General features: G+C 40.5%; 1 protein-coding gene across 1 annotated transcript; it reads left to right on the forward strand.

Moving 5' to 3' along the window:
* Positions 1-11: 11 nt before the first annotated feature.
* Positions 12-18230, forward strand: LOC121439723 (protein FAM228B-like). The gene is made up of 10 exons (XM_041640322.1): positions 12-145; positions 538-669; positions 5076-5144; positions 6229-6420; positions 6966-7046; positions 8830-8917; positions 9004-9160; positions 11534-11641; positions 14380-14524; positions 17468-18230. Exons 2-10 carry the CDS (start codon positions 571-573, stop codon positions 17495-17497), a joined length of 969 nt encoding a protein of 322 aa, XP_041496256.1. The 5' UTR covers positions 12-145; positions 538-570; the 3' UTR covers positions 17498-18230.
* The last annotated feature ends 372 nt before the right edge of the window (positions 18231-18602 follow it).

An 18602-nucleotide genomic window follows, 5' to 3' on the forward strand; every position in this document is an offset into this window, starting at 1 on the left:
GGGCTGGGGCCGCGGGCGCACTGTGCTGCGGGAGAGCCGAAAGCTCTGCCTGCCGCCAGAGGGGGCCGAAGGGCCTGGTCCGAGGCCTGCACGGCCTGGCGGCCTCGCGCACACGGTCTGCGTCAGCGGGCGGAGCGGTCTCCTGGTGAGCGAGCCTGGTGCCTGGATCCACCGTGGGGACAGCCTCCGAAGTCCCCTTTCCCCACACATGCAGACCCTGGGGAGGGCTTGGAGCCTCTTGGAGCTTGAAGACCCGAATTTCGTCCAAAATTCCCTTTCTTCTCCAAGAGCTCATTTGTGCCCCAGTAGTTTTATCAGATTTAGGGAACTGCTGGGGATGAGATTCCTAGAGGCTGGTCGGATGACCCGTAGCCATGAGGTCTCCAAAAGTCCCCTGTTTCATGGCAACCGGAAGGGAAACAAGGATGGTCCGTTTTCGAAGATTCATTCCACGGATGCCCAAGGTCATGAGTGTTGATTATTAAATAAAAAAGAAAACTACTGTGAATTTTAATTACAAAATAAACGCTGTTTTAGCTTTTCTAGGGACCCTGTTACTTGGTGACCACAATGAAAAATGGGAACCAAGATGATCTGGTAACGGGCACACTTCCTAAGCGCAAGAGCTCCAAAGAATGGTTGGAACCACAGTCGCTTTCTTTTATGGAGGTATAGTGTATGACTTTTGAGGTCTTTGCTTAGAAAGGGGTCTTGTACTAACTTGAGCTTTTTTTCTTCCCTGTTCTAGTCCTTTGCTTCTCAGTAGAGAGCTGCTTAAAGTAGAATCACAAGCCACTGATTTATAAATCTTTTCTAATATAGATAGCAAAGCTGTTAAACATCCACTGAAACTTGGATATGTTTTTCCAAATAGTTTTATTAAGGTATAATTGGTATACAGTAAATACATACACTTAAAGTGCATAATTTGCTAAGTTTTGGCATGTATGTGCTCCCGAAACCATTGTTACACATCAAGTATATTCAATATTCCCAGTTTCCTCATGTCCTTGCAGTGCCCCCCCCCCAACATTTCCCACATTTCCTGTAACCACGCTGACTTAAAAAGTTTTATGCAGGGAAAACTTACATGTTCTTTTTTTTTTTTTTTTTTTTGAGACCGATGTCCTGGAACTCATTCTGTAAAACAGGCTGGTCTCCAACTAAAAGATCCACCTGCCTCTTGCTCCTAAGTGTTGAGGATAAAGGCCTGCGCCACCATGCCTGGCTCTTCCGTCATCCTTTTATCTGGCTGCTTTCACTTAACACTGTTTTTCGGTTCCTCCACGCTGTTGTACGCATCACTAACTATTCCAGTGCTCCTCTTAGCAACTGCCCGTCTCCTCAATGACTATGTTCCAATTGGTCCGTCTTATTGATGGGCATTTGGGTTGTTTCCAATCTGAAGCAATTAAAAGCTTTTCTAACTGGGCAATGGTGGCACACACCTTTAATCCTAGCATTGAGAAGGCAGAGGCAGGCAGTTCTTTGCGAGTTCAAAGCCAGCCTGGTCTACAGAGTTCCAGGACAGTCAGGGCTACACAGAGAAACCCTGTCTTGAAAAGCCGAAAATAAAAATAAATAAATAAATAAATAATAAAGCTCTTCTAAGCATTCACATTCATGTCATGGTATGGACGTTTTTCATTTTCCTTTGGTAACTTTTAGTTGTGAGGTAAATTAACGTTTTGCGAAGTTGTCAAACTATTTCCCAAAGTTGTTACTTTACATTCCCATTAGCAGCATATGATAGTTACAGTTTTTTTCATATTCTATCCAACATTGGTATAGTCTTAAGTTTTATTGTATAGTTAAAAGACTATTAACCTAATTAGTCATTAAGACATCTTTGCTTGCTATGTATCTTCTTTGGTGAAGTTTGTTCAAATATTTTGTTCTTTCTAGAATTAGGTTATTATTGAAATTTTAATATTGAGATATAATTTATAGATCATAACAGTCACTTCTTTAAAATGTACAATTAAGTATCCTTTCAGTTTTTTTCACAAGGCTTTGTGTCTTCTACTACTCTCTTAATTCTAGAATATTTTCATCATTCCTAAGAAGAAGCTATTTCCTTCTGCAATTGCACCTCATTCTCTTTGCCCTCTAGTTGTTGGTAACAGTAATCTACTTTCTATTTCTGTGGATTTGCCTATCCTAGGCATTTATACAAATGAGTCATACATAATATGTGGTCCTTTGTGACTGGCTTCTTTCCCTTGGAATAATGTTTTCAAAGTTCAACCATGCACTCATGCTTTTTAAACAGTTTTTTATATGTGTGTGTACAGGTGTTTGTATACGTCAGAAGGGGGTGTTGGGTCCCTTGGAGCTAGAATTATGATGGTTGTAAGTTACCTAATGTGGGGCTGAGAACTGACCTGACCTCACTCTGGTCCTCTGGAAGAGGAACAAGCACTCTTCACCAAACTTTCTCTTTAGTTCCTACACCCTTTTTTTCTTTTTTCTTTCTTTCTTTTCTTTCTTTCTTTCCTTTTTTTGTTTGTTTTTCAAGACAGGGTTTCTCTATAGCTTTGGAGCCTGTCCTGGCACTAGCTCTTGTAGACCAGGCTGGCCTTGAACTCACAAAAATCTGCCTCCTGAGTGCTGGGATTAAAGGCATGCACCACCACTGCCCAGTCTCCTACGTCCTCCTTTTCATGACCAAATACTATCTCAGTGCTTGACTGAAATTTGTGTCTTTTTAAAACGTAAGAACTGAAAAAAAAAAATAAAACGTAAGAACTGGATTTTTCCACTTTTCTTGCTTCTGTTTGTTTGCTAAGTTTGTCCTTTCATTTTTAGCATATTTTTACCCTTTCCAAAATCTCTTTTTTTTTCTTTTAGATAGGACTTTACTGTATAGTGTAGCCTGACTTTCAACTCTTTCTCTTCCTGCTTCAACCTCACAAGAAACTGGAATAACTGGAATTAGGGCATGTGTACCATGCCCACACCCCCAAAGGCTTTATATTTCAGTTTCAACTAATGGACCGTCCTAGTATTGCTGATGTTTTTCTTAAGTGTGGGTCACATTTTCCTTTTCCTCTGTGTCTATTTTAGGCAGTATGAATGATGCATTTTAGAGGACCTTGATTCTTTTATGTCATTATGAGGAATATTAAACTTCCCAGACGCTTAACTCTGCTGAGTTCAGGCTCCAAATTTTGTCTTCCAGTTGGCAGCAGGTGAAGCCACTCTGCTTTTCTTAAGCTTTGGTTTTACTGCATAGAGTCTGGTCCACAGAGAGGGCAAGTGTTTACTGGAGATTTGGCCAGTCCTTTCGTGGACTTTGCGGCACTCTTTCTGTGACCCTCTTAGAGATGTCTCCTTTCCTCTCTCATCTCATCATGGTTGGGCCTGAGGATGTGGTTCAGTGGTAGAGCACTTGCCTAGCTTGCACAAGCTTAATCTCCAGCACTGCTAAGGAAAACATCTTCCATAGTTACCAATCAGTAAGACTGCACGCATGGGAGTTTTCGCTACCTCCATTAGCTCTGGCTGAAACGAGTTGGGCATGAAGGGATGGGGCTGTTTGGACCACTCTCCAGGGCCTTCAGATCGCTGATTTTGTGTTGTTTTGTTTTGTTTGTCTGTGCAAAAGGAGGAAAGAAAATGAATTCTGAAACCAAGGATATTGGTTCACATCTGTAATCCTTGCACTTGGAAAGTTGAGGCAGGTGGATCACAAGTCTAAGACTCCTGAGCAAGTTTTAGGCTAGGCTGGAATACATAGTCAGACTCCATTACACACAAAATAGTAGATACATATTTGAGTTTGTATTGTGGTTCAGTTATGTTTGGTGGCACACAACTTTAAACCCAGTACTCAGGAGTTAGAGAGACAGGCAGATCTCTGAATTTGAAGATAATCTGGTCTACATAGTGAGTTTTAGAACAGCCAGGGCTATAAAGTGATTGATTCCCTGTCTCAAAATGAACAACAAAAGCCCACCAAGCCCACACAAAAATACATAAATTTATTAGGTGATTACAAGGTCTTCATTAATAATAAATGTATTTATTTTAATTATATGTATGTCTGTATTGCCTTTGAGAAAAAATGTTTCAGTCTATCAAGCTGGTAGATTGTTATGGAAAATTAGTTAAAGAAACATACACAGGCCTGTAATCCCAGCACTTGGGAGACCAAGACAAGGAATGGATTGGCAGTAGTTTGAGGTCATCCAGGGCTATATAATGAGTCCAGGCCAGTCTGGGCTACATTCTAAGATCCTGTCTTAGAACAATGTAAGAAGACTTTAAGAGAAAATGTCTCTATTTCAATCCACCATTCTTATATTTTATAAAGATCCAGCCATATATTTGATTATACTTTCATATTTCATGTTTATTTGTAAGTTTGTGGATAAAAAATGTAACCCATGATTCATATTATCCACAGTCTTTACATTTTAGTATTTGTTCGTTTGTTTATTGATGGATTGGTTTCTTCAAGACAGAGTTTCTCTGTGTAGCCCCGGTTGTCCTGGAACTCAGAGGTCTGCCTGCCTCCTGAGTGCTGGGATTAAAGATGTGCGCCACCATGCCAGGCTTTACATTTTCGTTTTTAAAAAGCAATTTTCAAAGTCAAATCAATAGGTAAATTCGTTATAAAAGAGTAAGAATAGGACCAGGAAGTGTAATGAAGCCCTTTCTTTGACCTTGTGTTGTTTTATTTCAGTTACTTTTTTCTAGGATTAGGTTTGCCTAAGGTGTGCTAAACTCATAGTCTTCCATTAGATATACAGAGAGATTAGTCTGTCAAGTAGAGCCTGTGCATGCCTGTCTTTACCCAGAAAGGTAAAAACATTTGCCAGAGATGTGGGGAAGTCATTTGATGGTTCTGGGACTCAAAACGCCTGTGAGGTCAATTATTTTTTGCCCTAGAATGAGCTGTAACCAAGAGCAGAAAGATCAAAAGAGTCTTTGAGAAAGCACTTAATGATATAGAAACGTTGGGTTTACAGAGAATGTTTCAGGGATATGCCTTTCATATAAAAATATAATAAGCTCAGATAATGCTAATGATTGTTCAAGATTTGATTTTTGGACTAATTCTGTTCTTTTAGGCTTTAGCTAAAGAAGACACTGATGCAGCTGTTCAATCAATTTTATACAGAGAAAATTATGTAATAAAGGTAAGAATTAGCTACAAAATGCATCTTAGATAATTTTTTTTCATTTCCATGTAGTTTCTACTTAACAACTTTGAGTAAAACTTGAGGTTTCAAATAATTAGAAAATAGAATTAAAAACACTTATTAGCAATTGAGATTAAGTGGAACACATCTCTGAGAGTGTTTTAATGACTGCCAATCTCCTGTGCTTTGGGAGACTTTCTTTAGTGTTGTACAGGTGAGTATACCTGCCACACACATACATGTCATAAAATAATTTTGCTAGAATGACTTCACTTATAATGTATGCAAAGTTGCTATATTTCCTCTCTTCCCACTGTGTGGTATATTTGATCTATTTTAATTTAAATAAAACTTTTTTTTTGAGACCAGGTTTTTCTGTGTAGACCTAGCTATCCTGGAACTTGCTCTGTATATCTGGCTAGCCTCAAGCTCAGAAATCTGACTGGCCTCTGCATCCCAAGTGTTAGGATTAAAGGCATGCACCACCTCTGCCCAGCTTAAATAAAATTTTTATTTATTATTATTGTATATGTGTGTATGTGTGATATATGTGTGGACACACATGCCGTGGCGCACACGTGGAAGTCATAGGACAACTTCACAGAATTGGTTCTCTTCTTTACCATTATATGGGTTCTGGGGTCACAGGTTGCCAGACTTAAGGGACAAACTTCTTCACCTGCTAAGTCATCTCACTGGCCCAGCATATTTAATTATCAAGAGGGTGGGCATGTGCCTCCATTGTCCATGTATCCTTGTTTTTGGCAGTGTGTGCCAAATGATGGAAGCCTTATTTGTTTGTTTGTTTGTTTGTTTAGCTATGAGTGTTATGTATACCTGTATACCAGAAGAGAGCATCAGGTCCCATTATAGATGGTAGTAAGCCACCAATGTGGTAGCTGAGAATTGAACTCTGGGCCTCTGGAAGAGTGGCCAGTGCTCTTAACCACTGAGCCATCTCTCCAACCTCCAATGGTGGATTATCCTAAAGAATAATTTAAGCTATGAAGTTTAAGTTTTATAAAATTTTAGGAGATAAAAGCTTCAGGATAATTTTTTTCTTTCTGTCACTGTTTACTAGGAATTAGACAAGTATTTAAATCATTATGAATTCTTAAATGAAAGAAGAAAAGAAATGTTGTATAAAAAATGGGTTGAGCGTGTGGAAGATCCTCTACAGAAGAAAATTATAGAAAAAGTTTCTTCACATAAGAAGATTAAAAAGAGGAGACGACAAGAATTAGAGAATTTTTTGAGATATGTTAATAAGAAGGTACTAAGGTGATTTTGTACTTTTATAGTGGTTTAAAAATTATGTTTATCTTTGCTCACTGGCTCATCCAGAGTCCTGCCTCTTCCTCTTCTATTTATGTACAACCAATACTCTGATATAAACAATATATTCTTTTAAAAAATTAAATTGTATTTATTTATTCCTCTCTCTCTCTCTCTCTCTCTCTCTCTCTCTCTCTCTCTGTGTGTGTGTGTGTGTGTGTGTGTGTGTGTATGTGATGAGCTCTTGGAAGTCAGAGTTCTCTTCCTACTGTATTAGTTCAAGGGATTGCACTGAGGCCATCAGTCTGGTGGCAGGACTTTACCCACTGAACTGTCATGTGCATGAAGAGATGGCATCGATGCATTGGTGCTATTCTCAAGCATAAGACTGGAACCTTGTAGGACTGGGACTGTAGCTCAGTGCCTCAGGTTTGTCCCTTATGACTGAAAACAGGGATACAAACTGTTAAACTTTTGACTTCCGTTATCCTCAAAGTTAATTGTGTACCCTTTCTTATGTGCAGTTTTATTTCCTTCCTATAGGAAAATGCGTTTATAGAGCATTATGATCCAAAAGAATATGACCCTTTTTATACGAACAAAGAGGACCCCAATTTTCTGAAGGTAGGCAGTTTTTTTTTAATCATGGTGGTATGTGTGTGGTTGTTGTAAGTGTGCTTAACATAGGTGTTGCTTGCCCTTGAGTGAGTTCTTAAAGTTCAGTAGCATTGTTAGTAGTTCCCTACCTAGTATTTTAGAAAAGCAATAAATAACCCAAAGGCCAAAGATGAATTAATCTCAGAAAGTGTGAAAATGTTGTATAATAATTGAGTAATAGGAAATGTTTAAATATTTTCAAAGACTTTAGATTTTGTTACAGAAGTAATACATTCTTTTGTTTGTATTTTGAGACAGGGTCTCTTTATGTAGTGTTGGCTGTTCTGGAACTCACTATGTAGACCTGGCTGGCCTCACAGAGAACCGTCTGCCTCTGCCTCTCTAGTGCTGGGATTAAAGATCTGATGAGTTCTTATAATAAATGAGAAAACTAACTTTAAATTCAGAATATAAATAAAATAAAACAATCCATGTAACTGGAAGTTTCTCCCCTGCCTGCTAGTTCCTGAGTAACCACTCGAAGGCTTAGAATTAATTGTAAATGTTGGGCCAATGGCACAGGCTTATTTCTTGCTAGCTCTTATATTTAAATTAACCCATTTCTATTAATCTAAGTATTGTCTGTTGGCATTTGTTCATTGGATGGCTGCTGGTGTTACCCTGGCTCTGCCCTTCTTCACCTGTTTCTCTGCTTGGATTTCCCACCTGGGTCTCTCCTGCTTTGCCATAAGCCAAAGGAGCTTTATTTATTAACCAGTGAGAACAACACATATTCACAGTGTATAGGATCGTAATTAATCTTGATAATAAAAACCAGGGGTCAGATATTTGTCAGAACACAAACAAAGTATCACAACATTTCCACTTCCCAAAACAAACTCATTAACATTTTTATTTACCTTTCTGGACTTCTTTATCTATTTAAAACTAGTTGGTGTTAACCAAATGTTTGTTTTTCGTTCTATATATAAAGCATTCATTCTACCACTGAGTCTACTGTCTCCTAAAGAAATCCATCTCCCCTGCTGTTGTGTGAGGCAGTGTAGCACAAATAGGTTATTTGTCAGTTCACCCACCTATGAGCAGCAGGGCATAAATGAGTCTCTAGTCATTTACCACACCTTGCAATGTTGTCATTTTCCTGAAGACTGAGTATTGCTCTTACAAACAATTTTTATGATGCTTATCTCTGTAACGGTTTGTGACCCGGAAGTTATTTTATCTGTTCCCACACATGTGCATGCAACCTACAGGCATTAAGTGCCTTAGATACCGATGGCGGTAAAAAGAAACAGGAAAGAGTTCTGTAGCCGTGGAGGGACAGCATGTGCACAAGCAGCCAGAATGAAGGGCAATGTCGGAGCCAGGTGTGTCAGCAGACCAGCAGATGTCAGACTTTCCCACGGACAGGGGCAGCAGAAACGTGCAAACGAAAGGGGAAGGGGAGCATTTTCTCAGTTAAGGTTCCCTCCTCCCAGGTGATCCTAACTTGTGACAGGTTGACAAGACAGCCACCAGTGCAGATGGAGGCGAGTGAACGAGGCTCCTAGGGAGGCATTAGAGCAGAGCAGGGCAGGAGATGCAGACAGGCCCTCAAAGCTGTATGACCTCATAAGAAGAGTGTCAGAGAACCCATCTCTTTTGAATGTGTTACATATGTTAATAGCTCTATGTTAATAGGTCCCATGTCTTGACTCTTCTGGCGTGAAAACATATGGGTGTGTAGGGTGGACTGAATGCTGATACTCAGACCTGCAGCCCAGGCCTCAAAGAAGTGCTTCTCTTGTAGGTTATCATACCGCCAGTTCGTGACCCTTTGAAGAAAGCTCAATATGACAAGGATGATGAGAAGCGAACTCTTCTTCAGTGTGAGACTGGTATGTAACTCTTAGGTGACTCTTGGCCTGACAGTGAAGGCAGTTGTGTTTAAGCATGCTGATTTAGATTGCTAATTTTCTTGCAGGCAAAATCTATACAATGAAAGAATTTAAAGAGATCGAGAAGGCCCGATTGCAGTCCAGGTTCCCGAGTATTTCTAATTCAAGGCAATGCATGACTCCAAATGAATGGCTTAAAGTGCCCATGAGATATATAGAGAGTGAATTTTGTAAAAAGAGCAGGTAATAATTGATGTAATAGAAGTTGTGGGCTTCCTGGACTTTGAAAATTCTTTCTTGAGATAGTGATCTGTTTCAGTAATGATTTTGAAAATGAAGTCTGCTGTAATTTATTGTTCCTCCATATGTGATGTGTTTCTTGAGTTCTATCAGGATTCTCCAATTTTGGCTTTTGTTGGGTAGGCTATGAGGTATCTAAGCTTAGTTTTTCCTCTTAGAGTCCTCTGAAATTTTCATTTTTATCAGTATACATATTTCATTAATTTGGGGGGAGAATCTAGACAATTATTACTTCAAATATTTCTCATGTACCATTTGTCTGCGTTTAATTTCTGAGGTTCTGTGTGTGTGTGTGTGTGACCATGGATAACACCCACAGTTGTGTAAGTCTTGGATAGTGGTTGACTTTGCTTACTGTGTTTGGGTTAGATGATTTCTATTGAGCTGGCTGTAAGCTCACAGAGCCTCCTTGTTGCATGCTGTCTGCTGGTGAACCCATCAGAGACACCAACTGTGATATCATGACTTTAGCTTTGCCATGTGATTTTTCAGAGTTTTCACCTTTTCCAAAATTCTTCATCTTTTAGTGCACATTGTCCACTTTTTCAACCAGAATTTTTCAAAGGCCATACTAATCATAATTATTTAAATTTCTGATCTGATAGATCCAACATTAGGATCATTTTTGAATTTAGTTCAGTCTGGTTCTGTTGATTGCCTTAAATCTTGACTAGGCATTATATTTTGCCTGTTTTTTTTTGCTTGCCTTATAATTTTAAAAGATTTATTTATATTTATGTGTTTTGTCTGCATGTCTATTTTTACATGACGTGTATAGCTATTGACTGCAGAGGACAGAAGAGGGTATTAGATACCCTGAGACCAGAGTTAAATGGGAGCCACCATACTCGGCATTGAACCTGGCTCCTCTGGAAGAACAGTCACCTTTTTTGTTTGTTTGTTTGTTTGTTTGTTTATTTTTGTTTTTGAGAGAGGTTCCCACCATGCCCTGGGCTGTCTTTGAACTCCCCCTTGTACATCAGGTTAGCTTTGAACTCAGCTCTAGAGATCTTCCTGCCTCTGTTTCCTAAGTGCTGTATTTAAAGGCGTGCACCCCACAACTAACCCGAATTTTATGGTTTTTTTTTGATTGAGTATCAGACACTTGAGATGGAAAAATAGTGCAGATGCAGGGTTTTTTTGTTTTGTTTTGTAGAAACTGACATGCCTCTTCTGCCTCCCATTAGTATTGGGGGAATTGGTTTATTAGAAGTTGATCTATGTTTGGGTATTATAGCTGTTGCCTTTAGCACTCTACAGACAGTAAAAACAAGTATGCCATGCGTGTGCAGCTCACAGAAGCCAAAAGAAGTTATTGGACTCCCTCGGGCAATTGTGAACTGTCCATGTGGGTGCTGTAAATTGAACCTGGGTCCTCTGGAAGGGCAGCCAGTGCTCTTAACAGCTAAGCCAGCCACCATCCAACTCTCCAGATCGCTAAAGAGTTTTTTTTAATTGTTATTGTTTTTAAGATGTTTTTATTTTGAATTTCTTTGTATCTGTGTGATTCTGTGTATGGGTGTGGGAACATGAGTGCAGGAGTCTGCAGAGTCCAGACGAGAGTGTTGGGTGTTATGGTGCTGGAGTTGCAGGTGTTTGTGAGCTGTCAGAGTGGTTGCTGGGGACCAAACTTAGGTCATTTGGATAAGCAGGTTTTGCAGTTTAGCTATGTCTCTAGGCCTGACTTTCTTTGTTTCTGCCTGTTTGTTTGTTTTTAAATAGGAATCCATGTTGTGTGAGGGCCTCAGGATGATAGCAGAGGGATAAAATAAAGAGATTGATATGATAAAAGAAAAGATTTATGCAGTTTCATAACTGGAGGGTCAGGAAGAAAGAGAAAATTCGAAGTTGGAGCTCATGTGCTGACTGCAGGATTTCACGCTTGCTGGGCAGGCTCTCTGTCCCTGAGCCTGTCTCCAGCCTGCTGTTCTAAGAGCTGTCATCATTGTGTTTATCTCCTATGGCTGCCCTATTTGTGGCAGTCTTCTTGCCTCTGCCTCCCAAGGGCTGAGAATACAGGCCTGTTCTACTACATCTGACTTTATGACTTCTTTCTACATTAGAGTATAAACTCCCAAGGATTAGAGGGAAGGGTTCAACTTTGCCTGCCTAATCTTGGTTCTCAGCAAACATCACGCCATTCTCCATTATGGTTTCAGAAGCTCTTAAACAACTAGTATCATTGAGAAAGTATAGCAGTGTCAAGTGATGGTATTTTGGACCATATTTATAGCAGTCAGTATCTAATGATAATTAAAGCTTAAATGCAAATGAGCACTGTTTCACAATGTCCTGACACATACTTTCTTGTTAAAGGGTCAAAGTAAAGGTGAATTTTAATGCTGGTAGTTTTGATTTGAATCCACTGAGAAGGGTGCCTGATATTCTGGAATTCCAGGAGGAAGAAAAGGCAGTCAGTTACAAGTAAGCCTCTTGTTTTATAACTTTGCTCTCCTTTCATTTAAGATGCGTAGCTGTGTTGCCTTCTCTACCAGCCTTTCAGATTGCTTGAGTTAGTGCCAAGGCCTCACACAATGTCAGGGTAAAGAGACTTTTCTTTGTTTAAAGGAACAAATAGCACAGAAGCAGCAAGTACAAAAATGGGGCTGGGGGAGATGGTTAACAACTTGTACTAAAGTTATGAGAATTTTAGACTGAAACTAGTTTTGGCAGATATAGTCAGAATAATACCTGCACCAGAGTGAAAACGTACAGCAGGGAAGTAATTCATAGAACTATGTGTGCAACATGGGAAATAAGTTATTAGGTACTGATTAGTTAAAAATGAGAGGTTTCACACACAAAAGAGCTGGGTGGTAGTACACACCTGTATTCCAGTACTTGAGAGGCTGAAGCAGGAAGATCTTAATTTTGAATACAGCCTGGGCTACATAGCAAGATCCTCCTGAGAAAATGGTGTGTGGCTAGAGATTTCTCCACATAGTTATAGAAAAAGGTAACTTCTCATAATCTGATTAAAAATAATAGAATCCGTCATCATTGCTAGAGGGAGTTGAAAATAGTGCAGAAACTTTGGGAAACAGTTTGTCAGTTTTCTAGAATGGTAAACATTACCTTACCATGTGGCATAGTTCTGTAGCAATGAGGTGAGCAGGCCTGCTTTTCGTGATGCTCAGCTCACGCATGGTTAGCTTTACACCCAAAATAACAACACACAAATTGTATTCTTTTAAACACTGCCTGGCCCATTGTATCTAGCCTTTTCTTGGCTAATTTTCACATCTTGCTTTAACCCATATTTAGTAATCTGTGTAGCACCACGATGTGGTGGCTTACCGGGAAAGATTCAGCATGTCTGACCTGGCGGCTGGCTCCATGGCATCTGGTTTCACTTCCCTTCTTCCCAGCATTCTGTTCTGTCTACTCCACTTATCTAAATCCTGCCCTATCAAAATGCCAAGGCAGTTTCTTTATTAACCAATGAGAGTAACACATAGACAGATGACCCTCGTCCATCATAGTTCTAGTGCTGATTTTATTTGAGTGGTGTGTGTGTGTGTGTGTGTGTGTGTGTGTGTGTGTGTGTGGTGTGAGACGTGGTCCTCACTGTTTAGTCCCCTGGCTGACCTAGAACTCATTCTTGACTCTGCCTCTAGAGTGCTGGGATTAAAGACATATACTATTATTCCCAGCCTATTGCCAGGTTTATATTCAGAAGAAATGAAAACATAGAACCAGCTGGGTGGTGGTGGCACACACCTTTAATTCCAACATTCAAGACAGAGATTAAATTACATTTATTTATGTATTTATATATTGTGTGTGTGACAGAGAGAGGGGAAAGATAGGAAGAAAGAGGAAGGGAGGGAGGGATGGAGGGAGGGAGAGAGAAAGAGAGAGAGAGAGAGAGAGAGAGAGAGAGAATATGAACATGAAAGTGTGTACCACAGCACAGAGGTAGGGTTTGCCCAAGTTCTTTTCTTCTGCCATGTAAGTCCCATGGATCAAACTCAAGTCATCAGACTTGACAGCAAGTGTTCTTACTACTGACCCATCTTGTTGACCCAGTAATCAACATCTTATTGTAATTTCTGTCAACGGGACAAAGGTTTTCATAAAACCTCTCCGAGTATGACTCAGATAATTGTTCACATTGTTGGACACCTGGGAACTTGTGTTTTAGACTAGAGGCATTAGTCTTCCAGCTCCCTCTGGAAAAGGAGTAAGACTATATTCCATGAATGAGAGAAGCATCCCAATGATAGCAATAGGTGTGGAGAGGTGTTGTGTAATTTGGGGGGAGTTATACAGTTAATACCTGCCCCCAAACTGGACCAGTGCCAGCAACCCTAAAATGACTTATTCAAGTTTATCCTTTTGTTTTGCTTTTCCAAACAGTTTCTCTGTGTGGCCCTGGCTGTTCTAGAACTTACTCTGTAGACCAGGCTGGTCTGGAACTCAGAAATCCACTTGCTTCTGCCTCCCCAGTGCTGGGATTAAGATATGCCTGCCTCCCTCTCAATCAAGTTCATCTTAATGAGAACAATGAATTTATCAGAGGTTAGTTATGAAGCAATGAGTAAGCATGGCCCACTCCACTCCTCCCTCTCTCTCCTATTGCAACACCACCTTTACTAGCCCTGTGTACGACTTTAAGTCTTAATCAGGATTCATGTAAACCTGGGTTTGGAGTGCTACCTACCAGCAGCATAGGCAACTATGGGCGTGGACATGAGGCACAGAAAACAGACTCTAGGAAAGAAAGATACATGAATGTGTGCTCTGTCCTTCTTCTTAAAGGCCCTGTCTTGGCAGACACTGTGCAGGCATAAGAAGGGTAGCTTGTTTAGCTGTTCTGGCATAAGAACACTTAAAATTGGCAGCGTGCTGCAAGACAGCGTCACTCTGACCAGTATTTGGAGGACCAATTTCACTAGGTCAGGTTGATTTTAGGTCAGTTTGGAGCTTCTCAAGGATAGCAAATGCACAATGCTGAGGGCATTGTTCAGGACAAGGGACTATCACTCAGCTGTTTGATTATATAGTTTCAACAAATATAATACTACAACAAGGTGGTTACCTTTTAGTTTGCATAAGAATGTGAGTTCATATAGATCTCATAAACTTAGATTTTTAAATGAAGATGTTAGTTCTTCTACTGAGTTAAATGTTAAAAGGATTGCTCCTGGTTCTTCCTACAGAAACAAAGGACTTTCCTCTCTGGACAGTGAAGATCTGTGTCTCCAGGAGGGAAAAAACCCAAGTTCTAAAGGGATCAGTGCTGAAGGTCGCCATTCTTCTGCAGCCCTCCGCCAGGAGGTAGAAAGGAACGGGGACCAGGATGCGGTGAGAGCTGGGACAGTCAGTCCCATTTTGTGATACACAGGGTAGCACTTGCTGACACCCAGTCCAAGCAGTTGGGAACTTCTTGATATGGTAGGCTTTGCAGAATCCAGGATGCTATTGAGCACATCGCTAGTGGGCAGTAGAAGAAACTAAGACCGGTGTCATTTAGAGGCAGTGGAGAGTGTCCTTGCAGCCTGATGGAGCCACATAGTGGACTTCCCAGATGGTCTAGTATTTCCTTGGCTCCTGAGTTGACTCCTGATTGGGTAATCTGTCTACCACCTCTACCCTCTTTCTCTGATTTACCTGTAGTCAAGAAAAAAATTGTTTCTTTTAATTCAGATCAAGAATTAGTTTTAAAAAGGGTCAATACTAAAAGCAGTAAGGAAAGAAGGAAAGTAACAGCTCCCAAATGTAGACTGCCTAGAGATACAGGTGTGCATAGAGACTTCAATCCCATGGGAACTCCAGTGCTGTGGTGTCCTGTGACAGAGCTAGTCTGACACAAGTAGGTCTAGAGGGTACTATTACACTTCAGTTTCCCTTCCCATCGCTGGGTCCTGTACGATGGGGACAGTCTCTTCTCCGGGGAGATTTATTTTATCCATTCCTGAGAGTTTACTAAACCTGTCAGCACTCTGTTTTACCATCTTTGCCTGTCGTTGTTTAGTTCTTTTTTCCATGTGGTTGCTTACTTTGTACCCTACCTTAACAAATACCTGTTCTGAGTCAGGCAGTATGTAAGGGGCTGGATCCATAATGGTGAACTGCAGGGAAATCTCTGCTTTTGTTGAGCTTTTGATGGTAAAGAAAGAGAACAATCAAAATAAATGTAGAACAGGTGAGTTGATGAGTGAGGAGGAGAAAGTTAGATAAGGACAGCAAAGAAGGGGATGGATGAGGACACCATTTTAAATGGAGAAACTAGGAAAGGCTTCCTGGAAGAGATGACATTGTTCAGTGGCCTTAGAAACTGAGGATGGAATGGGAATAATGGAGCACATCTTCAATTCCAGTACTTGGGAAGCAGAGACAGGAAGACCTCTGTGAGTTCAAGCCCAGCCTGGTCTATATTGAGTTCTAGGACAGCCAGGGCTACACAGAGAAACCCTGTCTTGAAAAAAAAAAAAAAAAAGGAAAGGAGCTGAGGGTGGGCCATGGAGAGTCTTAGGGGGAAGCACATCCAGGGAGAAGATTGACACAGCAGCTTGAGAGGGGAATGAGGCTGACAAGAAGGGACTGGAGAGAGGTAGATGCCACTCGGGAGCCATTCAGAGGTTTTGATTATACACATACCTAAGTGACTTTGGGGGAAGGTTTTTTCTTTATTTTCCTTTTTTTTTTAAATTGGTTGTTGTCTAGTTTCTTAGAGACAGCATTTCATGGTTTCATGTATCCTAGACTGGCCTTGAACTCTTTATATAGCTAAGGGTAGCCTTGAATTCTTCATCCTTTTGCCTCCACCTCCCACATGCTAGGATTACAGGTGTGCACCATGACACCTGACAAAGTGACATTATAAAAGAAAACATGGCTGCTTTGTAGCCAGTTATATGCAGGCCAGAACAATCTGGCTGGTAGACCAGGGCACTGGATCAGGAGCATAGTAACTTGATGTCTAGTGATGGCCGTGTGGTCATGGGACCTAAGGAGAGAGCAAGACAACAAAGCTATTAGTGTTCGACATGAGAAACGAGTGAAAGCAAGAAACCAAAGACAACTGTGTTCTTGAGGTTTTTGTCTTGAGGAGTCTGGATGGACGATGGTCCTACTTCTGATTATAAAAGTTGGACTGGAACTTGGAGAGATTAAGGAAGAAGTACAAAGATGAGGTAATGCTTCCTGGGGCTAAATTAAATTTCCTGCATATAACTGGCTACAAAGCAGCCATGTTTTCTTTTATAATGTCACTTTGTCAGGTGTCATGGTGCACACCTGTAATCCTAGCATGTGGGAGGTGGAGGCAAAAGGATGAAGAATTCAAGGCTACCCTTAGCTATATAAAGAGTTCAAGGCCAGTCTAGGATACATGAAACCATGAAATGCTGTCTCTAAGAAACTAGACAACAACCAATTTACCATTCCAATGTACACTTATAGGATATGACTATTGAGTAATTTAGCCTTTTCTCTAGCTGTTCATCAGGATGTAGCCCAATGGAGAGTATTTACCTATCATGTGCGAAATTCAGTCTCCAGCAGTCTCTTTCTTAAAAAAGAAACAGACGAATAAGTAAGGAAGTAGTTAAGCATGTTCTGTAAAGGTAGTTTCCCCTAGCCTAGGTGTCCTCAGATGCTAAGTGTAATCAGAATACAAAGGCTCTCACTTCTATAGTTAGCATGACTAAGTGACAGAATGACTGTGTGCTCCTCCTAGCCTGGAATTTGCTGTGAAGACCAGGTGGGCCTCAAATCCACAGATCTCTGACAGCTTCTGTCCCTGGAGTGCTAGGATTAAAGGAAGCTCTCTCTCCCTTTCTCCCTGCCCCCCCCCCCTCTCTCTCACACACACACACACACACACACACACACACACACACACACACACACACGGGTTCTTGAAGACTCATCTTCACACATTTAGAACGTAACATTTTCTCCCTAACAGATACCAATACTAAAATCAAGTGTATTTTAGTAATATTCAGCTGTATTTAGCAACATTTATCTTTTACCTCAACCTCCCAGAGGAACTGTGCAGTGGGCAGGTTACGGTATAATCTGAAGGTCAAAGGAGATATGAGGTTGGACGTGCATAATGTAATTTGAAGTCACAAGATAACCTGAGAATGAGTTTCCAAAGGGCTGATGGCTAGATTCTGTGAGTAGTGTCAACTCTGGCCAGAATGACTTTGGGGGATCAGCTCCCATAGCCAAGGAACTTTCTGGTCCTGTAACCCTTTATTACTATGTCACACTCAACTCCTTTGTTACTTTCAAAAGGTTGTGACAACCACACATCCTGATTCCTGATCTGAACAAGGACCCACAAAAGAAGGCTGCTTTAGACGAAGTTACCTGCTGGCAGGAATCCTTCTGAGGCGAACCAAGGAAGAAACATAAGAATTATTCTGTTCTCTACAATAAACTTCTTTTGATATAGAGTTCAGTGCCTGTGATGATTAAGAAATTACAATGTAAAAAAACCAAAACAAACAGAAAAACCGGATGTGGTGGTGCATGCCTTTAATCCCAACACTTGGAAGGCAGAGGCAAGTGGCTCTCTGTGAGTTTGAGGCCAGCCTGGTCTACAGGATGAATTCCAGGACAGCCAGGAATACACAGAGAAACCCTCTCTTGAAAACAAAAACCAAAACAAAAAGAAATGACATTACATTTTCCCAAAAGTGTATTTTCCTCTGAAATTAAAATGTTCACAGAAGGGGCCAACAAAAAGAGCCATCTTCCTGAATGTCTGTCTCAGTTCACTTGGTTTGTGACTAAGTTATTCTTTCTGCCTAGGATTCCTGAAATTGAGCTTTAAGATATCAATTGTATTGTCATATTTTATTGCAATGCCATATTTATTATTTGCCTTATTCCAGGAGTATTCTAGGCTCTTGCCTCCAATCTACACATGGTTCCAGGTGAAAAACTCAATTAAAAATTGTGAAACATTATATTGTGGGAAATTTCAGAAAAGTATATACAAATAGAGATAACTGTGTAAGAGACCCTCATCTACTCTCAATAAAGAAAATTTTATGGTCTGTCTTCACTTACTTTTCAACCACAACAGATTGTGTCCTAGATATGTTTTCAAAAAACACCTGTCCAGGTAGTAGCGAGTGGACTTCTTTTCTTGCCGTCTTTGGATGGGAATGGCAATTCCAAATACTTCCCAAGTCCTCAGAGCCTCGACCCGTAGGGGCCTATCTGGATGCAATCCTTCCTTTCAGAGGCCGATGCAGGAGGAGCACAAGGTCCAGGCCAGACCTATTACATAGGCTTAAGATGAAATATAAAAGGTTTCAGATATTGTTACATTACATATTTTCACAATATTTAATATTTGTCAGGTGTGCACTATTTGCTATCATGACACATTAAACACTACATTTGTATTTATAATTTTATT

Source organism: Microtus oregoni, unplaced genomic scaffold, assembly GCF_018167655.1.
Source record: "Microtus oregoni isolate MIOR12 unplaced genomic scaffold, Mior012 000062F_ref0000492, whole genome shotgun sequence".
NCBI classification, from domain to species: Eukaryota; Metazoa; Chordata; class Mammalia; order Rodentia; family Cricetidae; genus Microtus; species Microtus oregoni.

Coding starts and splice junctions, on each gene's coding strand:
- LOC121439723 (XM_041640322.1), top strand. CDS start 571: ATGAAAAATGGGAACCAAGATGATCTGGTAACGGGCACACTTCCTAAG. Junction 5,145..6,228: donor GAGAAAATTATGTAATAAAG/GTAAGAATTAGC, acceptor ACTGTTTACTAG/GAATTAGACAAGTATTTAAA. Junction 11,642..14,379: donor GAAAAGGCAGTCAGTTACAA/GTAAGCCTCTTG, acceptor TTCTTCCTACAG/AAACAAAGGACTTTCCTCTC.